The sequence below is a fragment of the Budorcas taxicolor genome, chromosome 25 (assembly GCF_023091745.1).
Source record: "Budorcas taxicolor isolate Tak-1 chromosome 25, Takin1.1, whole genome shotgun sequence".
NCBI lineage: Eukaryota > Metazoa > Chordata > Mammalia > Artiodactyla > Bovidae > Budorcas > Budorcas taxicolor.
In genome coordinates, this window is record NC_068934.1 from 26,933,188 (window position 1) to 26,944,547 (window position 11,360).

General features: G+C 39.5%; 2 protein-coding genes across 2 annotated transcripts; both read right to left on the reverse strand.

Moving 5' to 3' along the window:
• LOC128069111 (olfactory receptor 6M1-like) lies at window positions 1-948 on the reverse strand. Its single transcript, XM_052662396.1, has one exon. The coding sequence runs from the start codon at window positions 946-948 to the stop codon at window positions 1-3; it is 948 nt and encodes a 315-aa protein (XP_052518356.1).
• A 9,211-nt stretch (window positions 949-10,159) lies between these two features.
• LOC128068987 (olfactory receptor 8D4) lies at window positions 10,160-11,095 on the reverse strand. Its single transcript, XM_052662272.1, has one exon. The coding sequence runs from the start codon at window positions 11,093-11,095 to the stop codon at window positions 10,160-10,162; it is 936 nt and encodes a 311-aa protein (XP_052518232.1).
• Between the last annotated feature and the right edge of the window lie 265 nt (window positions 11,096-11,360).

Below are 11,360 nucleotides of genomic sequence, written 5' to 3' on the forward strand. Positions count from 1 at the left end.
TCATGTTCCTTTGGAATGTGGTTGAACTATCCTGCTAACTGACTCTCTCAAGACTTCCTTTACCTTTTCGTTCCTCAAGCTGTAAATGAAGGGGTTCAGAAGAGGAGTCACTATGGTAATGAGGACAGTGGCTATCTTGTCAAATTCCAGGGAGTGGTTCTGATTAGGTCTCACATACACAAAGATGTTGCTCCCGTAGGCAATGGAGACGACAGTGATGTGAGAAGCACAGGTGGAGAAAGCTTTCTGACATCCTTGGGCCGAGGGGATGTGCAGGATGGTAGAGATGATGTAGGTATAGGACACAGTGGTGAGCACCAGCGAGGTCAGGAGGATGAGAGAAGACAAGAGGAAGCTTACCTTTTCAATGAAATGAGTGTCTGTGCAGGCTGCCTGCAGCAAAGGGGCGATGTCACAGAAGAAATGACTAATTTCTGCAGTGCAGTATGGCAGCCTGGACACCACAATAGTTGGGCAGAGCACCGACAGGAAGGCCCCCACCCAGCAGCCCAGAACCAGCAGGAGACACAGCCTGCTGTTCATGATGATGGTGTAGCGCAACGGGTTACAGATGGCCACATAGCGGTCAAAGGACATCACCACCAGCAGGATGAACTCCACGGTTCCCAGGAAGAAGTAGAAATATGTTTGGCTGATGCAGCCTGCAAGAGATATGGTTTTCTCCTCCTCTAAGAGGCAAGCTAGCAACTTTGGGGTAATAGTAGTTGTGAATAAAATGTCCAAAAATGACAGATTACTGAGGAAGAAGTACATTGGTGTTTGGAGACGATTATCAGTCCATATTAAGGAAATGATGACAATGTTTCCTGTTATGGTGAGCGTATAAACTAGCAGGAGAATGACAAAAAGCAATGTCTGAAGCCCCTGGACAGCAGGGAAAGAGATAAGCATAAATTCAGTGATGGTGGTCTGGTTTCTTGTGGCCATTTCTGTGTGGAAGGAGAAGAAACAAAGGAGGTTAGAACAGTTTAAGATGTCTTTCAAATGTTTTATGATTTTGCTAGATGTAAAAGAGAATGTTCAAGAGGGAGTGGGTTCTAGTCCTGTCTGTGACTCTATCATGTGGCTCTGGGGAAATCCCTTGGCCTCAGTTTTCATCTATGTAATTGATGGGCTAGGGAAAAAAGCCCCCCAAAACAGCAACTCTGTGAATTCTTTAACTCTTTGATTTTTATTTGATATATTTCTTTTCTCCTTATTTCCTTCCTTAAACCCAAATTTATTCAAACTAGCTGAAATATATAACTAACTGAAAATCACTCAACTTATTTTGATCATACAATTCAAGAATAAAAAAATAGGGACTTCCCTGGTGGTCCAGTGGCTGAGACTCCCTTGCTCCCATTGGAAGGGGTCCAGGTTCATCTCTGTTCAGAGAACTAAATCCCACACATCACAACTAAAACCTGGCACAATATATTGTTGCTGTTTAATTGCTAAGTCATGTCCAACTCTTTTGTGACCCCCATGAACTGTAGCCTGGCAGGCTCCTCTGTTCATGTTCATGGAATTTCCCAGACAAGAATACTGGAGTGGATTGCCATTTCCTTCTCCAGGGGATCTTCCTGACCCTGGGATCGAACCCACGTCTCCTGCATTGACAGATGTTTTTGTTTTTGTTTTTTTTTTTTTACTGACTGAGCCACCAGGGAAGCCCTTCCATGAGTAATAAAAATGGGAAAATATTGATATGAAGCGGAGATGTGAAAACTCAGATTTGTACTGCATCTGCCTGACTTCTGTCTATAATAAAATTTTTGATAGTGTAAAGACCCTAAAGCTGTTTAACCTTGTGAGTCATGTTTTTTCCAGCATATGCTTCTACCACATAATAAAATGGAAGATAAACACACACATTCATATACCCTGTGGGCAATTCAAAACTGACCCCATAATTCTCGGTATGTGTTTTGTATATTTAGACATAGGAAGAACCTTAACTTTTCAGAATTGTATTTATTTGATTCCTTCTCAGTGCTGTATGATGCACTATTTTCTTGCTTTGAGTTTCTTGGAAAGCTTCACAGTCCAGGGGCTACTTGTCCAAACCTGCCATATCTTCCTCTCCAAAAAGTCAAACTATCTATGCTTAGAATCCTTCATTTGTGGAAAGCACGCAAGTTGCTTATTCATGTATCTTGTTTCATATTTGATCATCTCCAACTCTTAGAAATTCTTTATTAACTTGAGGTAAAACCTTTTCCCCAGGAACTTTCACCAGTTGGTCTCAGTACTGTATAATGAGTGTTATAGAGATGAAGTCACTCTTCTCAAAAGTCCTTCATTTCTATTTTTAAATTTTAGGTAATAGCTGTGATTTTTGTTGTTTAGTCGCTAGGTTGTGTCTGACTCTTTGCGATCCCATGGGCTGTAGCCCACCAGACTCCTCTGTCCAAGGGAGTTCTCAGGCAAGAATACTGGAGTGGGTTGCAATTTCCTTTCCCAGGGGATCTTCCTGATCCAGGGATCGAACCCTCATCTGCAGTGCAGGTGGATTCTTTGCCACTGAGCCACGAGGGGTAGCTGTGATACTACCTAACATACACTGAGTTCCTGGTCATTATATGCTAAGTGCTTTAAAAATTTAGATACTATTAAAAAAGAATGTGAGAAGGGAGTGGCAGGGGATGAGATGGTTAGATAGCATCACTTGACTCAATAGACATGAACTTGAGCAAACTCTGGGAGACAGCAGAGGACAGAGGAGCCTGTGTGCTGCAACCCTTGGGTCTGCTGGAGTTGGACCTGACTGAACAACCACAACAGCAACAAAACAAAAACTGTATCGCCTACTTAGATACAAAATTTTCTTGCTGATTTTTAGGTTTGCAGTGTTTGTTTCCATATCATCTTTTGTTTTGATCTATTAATTTCTGATAGGTGACTATTAAATCATCCCTATAATTGATGTTGAATGTGTCATATTTTTCTTGCATTTGTTTGTTTTAATCTGTTTCAAGGTTTTGCTATTTTATACATGTATGTTTGGCAATCTGTTGAAGTAGGGAGTAGATATTGTGATTCACATTTTGCACATGAAAAACTTAAAATTTACAAAATTTAAATAATTTTCCTGTCACATAGCCACTGTGTGACAAAGCCAGATTCAGTTCCAGTTCTGTCTGATCCAAAGATGCATTCTTTAGTAAAAGTCACAATCTGGATTCTTATTCCCACTTTTGTAGAGAGGGAAAAGAAGTCAGAGAAGCCCTAGTTATGGTCGAAATGATATGTTACATAAGCCTGGATCAAGACTCACTTCCCTAGTTTAGTTAATGCAAAAATGTTACTCTCATTGCTATGTTCCATATTTGGGAATGTTGTTCTTACTGTTGTAGCCATGCATTCCGGGAAACAAACTCACTCAGATGGACAATGCAGATAGCGGAGTGCAGGTTATTACACCGGTAGGTCCAAGGAAGAGTCTCCTCTTAGCCAAGGACCCCAACCAGTTTTTGTGAAAACCTTATATACCCTAAGTGTACGTGGCCAAAGCCACCTTCCCAAATTCCCTGAAACCAGTCTGAACAAAGGAAAAGGACGATATAATCAAAGCTAACCCGTGATTCATATGCCTTAAGCCTAGGTAGTTAACACCGGACAATTATCAATAGGCCTGTGGTCATACCCCAATAAGCATTATAGAATGATGATTCTATTCTGTTACACAGATAATCAGGGTATTCTTTTAGGCAATGGAGAGTCTAGGTACGAGCCGTGGGGCTCTTCCTTCCTGGGACCTGGTTTTCCAGTTGGTATGTCATTTCCATAGATTTTGGGCCTATAGCTCAAAGTCCACAGTCTAGCCCAAGATGGAGTCCTGCTTTCAGGATGGAGCCAGTTTTGTCTGTTTCCTCTTTCGTTACTACTTTGAATAATTGAGTAACTGGAACATTTTAGGTTCAGAAAAGTCTTAGCATTGGAAGGGATATTTAGGATGAGATAGTTCTACCAAAGCAACCTCTGGTGGCTCAGATGATAAAGAATCTGCCTGCAGTGCAGGTGACCTGGGTTCGATCCCTGGATCAAGAAGATGCCTTGGAGAAAGGAATGGCTACCCACTTCAGTTCTTGCCTGGAGAATTCCATGGAGAGGGGAGCCTGGTGGGCTGTAGTCCATGGAGTTACAAAAAGTTGGACATGACTGAGCACACACACACAGTTCTACCAAGGGCTAAATATAAACATTCTTTTCAACTATTTTTCTAGCCTGAGACCTACTGTGGATTGCCTTTTATAGCTTTGTTAAGCTCTGTCACAAAATCCATCATTACTTTGACTTTAAATGTGCTTACCAGTTGTTTTCATGTGTTTATTCTGAAACTCCGAATCCTTTATAAGATAAATGGAACTTTGAAAATTTTTTTCTTGCATCTAAGATGTGATGTGTCCTTTTCTCTATGAAAATAGGCCATGAATAAGCTGTGATATTTGAAACTCTTGCTTGCTCTTAAGAATTTAATTGAGAATGACTCTTGGGAATATGAGGTAAAAGAGGTTAATTACTATTAGGATAATCAAAGACTTTTAACCCTGAAAATTAATCACAATTACAAATTTAGTTGGAGATGCCAAATACACATGTTGAGGACTCTAGGGGAATTACACCATGTTTTTGCTTTATTCAGTTAATAAAAGTTTGGTGGCCTGCTTTAGAGTTTCAGAGAAACTGAAACCCAGAAAACTTTTGAGGGAGTCCCCTAGTGGCTTAGTGGTGAGGATTCCAAATTTTCACTGCCATGGCCTGGATTCAGTCCCTTGTCAGGGAACTGAGACCCTGTAAGCCACACAGAGATGTTAAAAAAATTTTTTTTTAAACTTTCCATTTTGTATTGGGGTAATCCCAATTAACAATGTTTTGATAGTTTTAAGCGAACAGGGAAAGGCCTCAGCCATACATATACATGTATCCATTCTCCCCCGAACTCTCCTCCCATCCAGGTTGCCACATAACTGCTGAGCAGAGTTCTTTGTGCTATACAGGAGGTCCTTGTTGGTAGTCCACTTTAAATATAGCAGTGTGTACATGTCCATCCCAAACTCCCTAAGTGTTCCTTCCCCTCCCCTTGGCAACCATAAGCTCCCTCTCTAAGTCTGTGAGTCTCTTTCTGTTTGGTAAGTTCATTTGTGTCCTTTCTTTTTAGATTCTACTTAAAAGGGATGACATACGGTATTTCTCCATCTCTCTCTGGCTTATTTCACTCAGTACGACAATTTCTGGGTCCATCCATGTTGCTGCAAATGGCATTATTTCATTCTCTTTAAAGGCTGAGTAATTTGTGATGTTTTCAAATACTTGACAAAATTATGCCAGATTTTCCTTTCCCAGGAATGGGGCGATAATGGTACTTCCAATGCTCTGAAAATGAAAATGATAAGTGTGCCCTTCTTTCTCTGTTAAAATGGAAGAAAACTTTTTCGTTCTTGCCAAGACCTGTAAAGGGTGACTTTGTCTTCATTTATCATTTTCGACTATGCATACATATTCAGTCATGCTTAATTCTTTGTGACCTCATGAACTGTAACCCTACAGGTTTTCCTGTTCATGGAATATTCTAGGCAAGGATGCTTGAGTGTGTTATCATTTCCTACTCCAGGGGATCTTCCCAACCCAGGGATTGAACATGTGTCTCTTGCATCTCCTGCATTAGCAGGCTGATTCTTTACCACTGAGCCACCTGTGAAGCATCTTTGTGTATACCTCATCCTTAAATTAGCCTAAAAATCCTTAGGTTGTGATTTGGAGTAAGTTTAGGTGCCTTTAAGTGAGAATAGGCATTTTCTAGATTGATCAAATGTAATCTCTAAAAGTGGGTAGAAACCCTCCAAAGAGGCCAGACTTGGAATAGAGAGGTGTCCATGTGGCATTACTCTCAGCCAGTAGACTCTTGCATGTGTTTTTATTTTTTGTATTGTATCTCTTGTCTACTCCATTTAGCTCACATCAAATGCTTAGTTTCTGGGACTCATCCCTCTGTCAAAGCCTAGACACTTTGACATTTCTACCTATTAAAAGTCAGAAATTGTTGGATTAGTTAAAAAAAATATCCAACTACATTTTAATTACTGGATACACATCTAAAATAGAAATTGTGATTGAAAAATAAAGGGAAAGAAAAGGGATACACAAGGCAACACAAACCAGCTTTGGTAATTGCATTATTGTTCTCAATCACTTTGCACCCCTTTTCTTTATAAAATGATTGCATGTCTCCACTTACACATCCCATTCTCACGCTGGCCTTGTGACACGCTTTAGAAAATGGCAGATGAATGGACCTGCAGTGCTCAAGGCTTGAGCTAAAGTTTGAGCTATTGCTCTGTTCCCTCTGTCACAGATTGGCATGTCCCAAGAAGGGGCTCCTGCTTTCTCCTGAATCCAGAATAAGGGCATATGTGGGGCAGAGACAAAGCACATAGGGAGACAGTAACATGCAGTGTGGTCGAGAAACACATCTTCTTTCTTTCTTTGTCTATCTTTTGGCTGCACTGTGTGGCATGTGGGATCTTACTCCCCAGTTGAAAATGGAACCCATGCCCCCAAAATTGGAAGCTTGGAGCCTTAACCACTGGGCGAGGGAAGTCTCTAAATCTTATTTTTTGTTAGCCAATGAAATCTGGGGGGTTGTTTATTAATGTATCATAACATAATCAAATTGACTCCTATGCTATTGAAAAGCAACTGCCAACTTAGAGGCCAAGCCCCCCCCAAAAATTCATCAAAAAAATGAAATAGAGATATTAATATTTTCAAATAAAAAGTAACCTGAACATGTTTATTTTCAGCACATCTGCATAAAAAACTAAAGATTATTATTAACATTGAACAATAGAAGTTTAGATATGCAGAAAGAAATTAAGAACAACATAGAAATTAAATATATGAACAATGTGAATTTAGAATTTACAAAATAATTATAGTGTTTTCATAAAGTTTTAAATATATAATAAGAACTCATCATAATAATAATGTGAAATGGAATTAAGGACATACATATGTCAATATGTGATGATATTACATGTAAATATGTTTGATTTTCCAATTAAAAATTTAAATTTTCAGATTGGATACAAATCCCAACTATACACAGCTACAAGAGACCTTAAATATGAGGCACAGGCTTGTTGAAAGTGAAAGAACTGAAAAAGATATATAATGCAAACTCTAAGAAAAAAAGCAAGTGTAGCTATGTTAATGTTAAACTAGACTTTATGACAAGAGCTATACTGGAATATTCTGAAATATAAGAATTCTAAATCTGTACCTACCAAAACTATGACATCAGAATATACAAAGCAAATGCTGACAGTGCTTGTAGGAGAAATTGACAAATTCATATTTGTAGAGGGAAGTTTAATAATACTTAAGAGATAAGATGGCTTCTTAAGCAATAAAAAGCAGACCAAGCAAATAGTAACAATGAATAAGATTTGAATAATACAATTAATAGTTTGATTCAACTAATATACAGGATATTTCAACCAAGAGTGACAAGATAAAGAGGAGATTTGCATAATGATAAAGGGGTCAAACCTAAAGAATACATAACAATTGTTATTGTGTATGGGCCTATCTACAACAGCAGAGTGTCAAAATATGTGAGGCAGAAACCAATAGGACTGCAAGGAGATATAGATGAGTCCACTATTTTAGTTGAAGAATTAAAAAACCCTCTATGAGAAATGAAGAAATCCAACAAGCCAGAAAAAGTATATAGTTGAACTCAATAGCACCACTAATCAACCAGGTATAATTTACATCTACAGACTATTTCAACCCCAAACAGAAAAATACACATTCTTCTGAGGCTCACATAGAACTTTCTTCAAGATAGACTACATTCTGGACCATAAAACACACCTTAACAAGTTTAAAAGATCAGAAATTCTACACGTTTTCCCCCATAGAGTGCATTATCTTGGTTTACTATATAAGAGTTTATTAGTGAAAACCATAAACTTTTTCATTATGTTTAATTCAAATATTTTCTAAGGAAGAAATTAGAGGCATCTGGTTTACAGCCTAGAAAGAAAAAAACAACTCAAATAAAGTTGTAAAATATTGCATATGTACTGGTCACACAGGAAAAAGCAGGATGTTTAGGTAAGTCTGTAAAGGTATAATCTCCTAATCTAGATCCTAAGTTTTCTCCTTTGATCACCAGAGACCAAATACTGGGACTGTATTAGTTTTGCCTTTTGCTCAGTCTTCTTCATTAAATTGCATTTTGATTTAATACTGGCCTTTTATAAGCCAGTTATTAAAATTAAAGTTCTTCCTCATTTATTACAAAGTTGTTGTAATGATTTGTACCATACTGTTCAATGTTTCCTGTGCAGATTTCTATTAAAAAAAATCTCTTTTGAATAAAATAAATAAGAGGAAAGAGTTTGTCATACTAAAAGAATTGAGTGTGTTTTTGTTTCTGATATAACTATACAATATTTCAAGATTTTGTTTCTTTCTGCTTAGATTCAAGGAACTGAATTTCTAAAGGATAGGAATTGAGTTTAAATCACAGGAATGATATTAAACTTTAAGTTGAAAATATTTGCTACTTCTTACTCTTATACTGATTTTACCTTTTATTAGTCTTGTGTGTAAATATATTTAGTAATCTGAATGTATAAAATACCAAATATATACATACAATCTTTGTTGTTCAGTCACTAAGCTGTGACCGACTCTTTTCAACCCCATGAACTGCAGCACACCAGGCTTCCCTGTCCTTCACAGTCTCCCAAAGGTTGCTCAGTCTCATGTCAATTGAATTGGTGATGCCATCCAACCATCTCATTCTCTGTCATCCCCTTGTCCTCCTGCCTGCAATCTTTCCCAGGAGCTTCATCTTCACCATCAGTCCTTCCAATGAATATTCAGGACTGATTTTTTTTAGGACTGATCTCCTTGCTGTCCAAGGGACTCTTCTCAAAAGTCTTCTCCAACACCACAGTTCAAAAGCATCAATTCTTTGGCATTCAGCCTTCTTTACGGTCCGGGACAGTATCCTGTGGGGTCACTGCTCTTTTCTCCTGGGTCCTGGTGCACAAGGTTCTGTTGTGCCCTCCAAGAGTCTATTTCCCAGTTCTATGTAAATTCTAGCAGCTGTATAGTGGGATTAATGGTGACCTCCTCCATAACAGCTTATGTCATACCCAAGTTTGCTGCACCCAGAGCCCCTGTCCCTGCAGCAGACCACCACCGACCTGTATCTCCATAGGAGATGCTCAAACACAGTCTGTCTCAGTCTCTATGGGGTCCCTGGGTCCTGGTGCACACAAGGTTTGTTTGAGCCCTCTGAGCATCTCTGGCGGGAATGGGGCTTGATTCTAAACTCGAATTCACCCCTCCTACCATCTTGCTGGGGCTTCTCCTTTGCCGTTGGTCGTGGGGTATCTCCTCACAGCTGCTCCAGTGCCTACCATCTTACTGGGGTTTCTTTGACCGTGGATGTGGGGTATCTCCTCTCGGCCCCTCCAGCTGCTGAAGAATTGATGCTTTTGAACTGTGGTGTTAGAGAAGACTCTTGAGAGTCCCTTGGACTGCAAGGAGATCCAACCAGTCCATCCTAAAGGAAATCAGTCCTGAATATTCATTGGAAGGACTGATGTTGAAGCTGAAACTCTGATACTCTGGCCACCTGATGTGAAGAACTGACTCATTTGAAAAGACCCTGATGTTGGGAAAGATTGAAGGTGGGAGGAGAAGGGGATGACAGAGGATGAGACGGTTGAATGGCACCACTAACTCAATGGACATGAGTTTGAGTAAACTCCAGGAGTTGGTGATGGACAGGGAGGCCTGGTGTGCTGCAGTTCATGGGGTTGCAAAGGGTCGGACATGACTGAGCGACTGAACTGAACTGAACTGAACTTCTTTATGGTCCAAATCTCATATCTATACATGACTACTGTAAAAACCACTTTACTTCCTTTCAAATTATTTTTAAAGACTCAGGACATAAATACAAGCAAGCACATATGATTATGAATACATAAATAAATCTTAATATGGGTGGGATGGGGAGTGAGAGGGAGGGGATATATGTAAACATACAGCTCATTCTCTTTGTGCAGCCAAAATCAATACATTATGGTAAAACAACTATACCCCAATAAATTTTTTAGAAATATTTTCATTATGAAGATATTTTTCTTCTTAAGAGTTTCATCAATGAGTTTTTTACTTCCTTGTTCCTCAGACTATATATCAGGGGATTCAACATGGGAATCACATTGGTATAAAATACTGAGGACACTTTCTCCTGGGTGAGTGAACTGCTGGAAGTAGGTTTGAGATACATGGACATGAGAGATCCATAAAATACAAGAACAGCTGTCAAGTGGGAGCTGCAGGTGCTGAAGGCTTTGGACCGACCTTCTTTAGAATGGATGCGGAAGATGCTGGAGAGGATAAAAGCATATGACGTGATGATGGTCATGCTGGTGGCTATCATGTTAAATCCTCCAATGACAAAAATCAACAGCTCATCAATATAAGTGCTGGAACAGGAGAGTTTAATGAGAGGAACGATGTCACAGAAATAATGTTTAATGATGTTTGATTCACAGAAAGTCAACCTTAACATAAAGCCACCATGAATCATAGCATCAGTAAAACCTACTGAGAAGACAGCAGCCACCAGCAGAGAACAGACCCCGGGGGACATGATAACATTGTAGAACAGGGGGTTGCAAATGGCGACATAGCGGTCATAGGCCATTGCTGCCAGCATGTAGCACTCAGAAATGATGAAAATACAGAAGAAAAACAGCTGGGTCATACATCCAGAATAGGATATAGCTTTATCTCTGCCTAAAAACCCTGCCAACATTTTGGGGGTAATGACAGAAGAATAGCAGAAATCTATAAAAGACAAACTACTAAGGAAATAGTACATGGGCTTGTGGAGTTGAGAACTCAACCTGATTATCGAGATCATGCCGAGGTTTCCCATTGCTGTGACCACATAAATCCCTAAGAAGAGGCAGAAGAGAGGCAGCTGAAGCTCTAGTTGGTCAGTTAATCCTGCAAAAAGAAACTCAGTCACTGTGGATTGATTTCTTACACCCATTCTCCCCTGAGAACTCTGTGGAGATAAGGAGAAGAGTCAAATTAGAGAGGCGATAAGAGTCAAATTAGACAGGCAGTCCCAGTCCCTCTCCAGTTCTTCACAATCCAGATATTCTCTCTGTGAAAACACTGAACCTCAGTTTTCTTACCCTTTGGCACTAAGCCTGTGCTTCCACTGATGGGTAGCGACCCATCAAAAGTCAGGTCTCAGATAAAACAGAGTAAGTATCCTCTCCCTGTAGATTTTGTGTGCTCAGGAGCTTCAG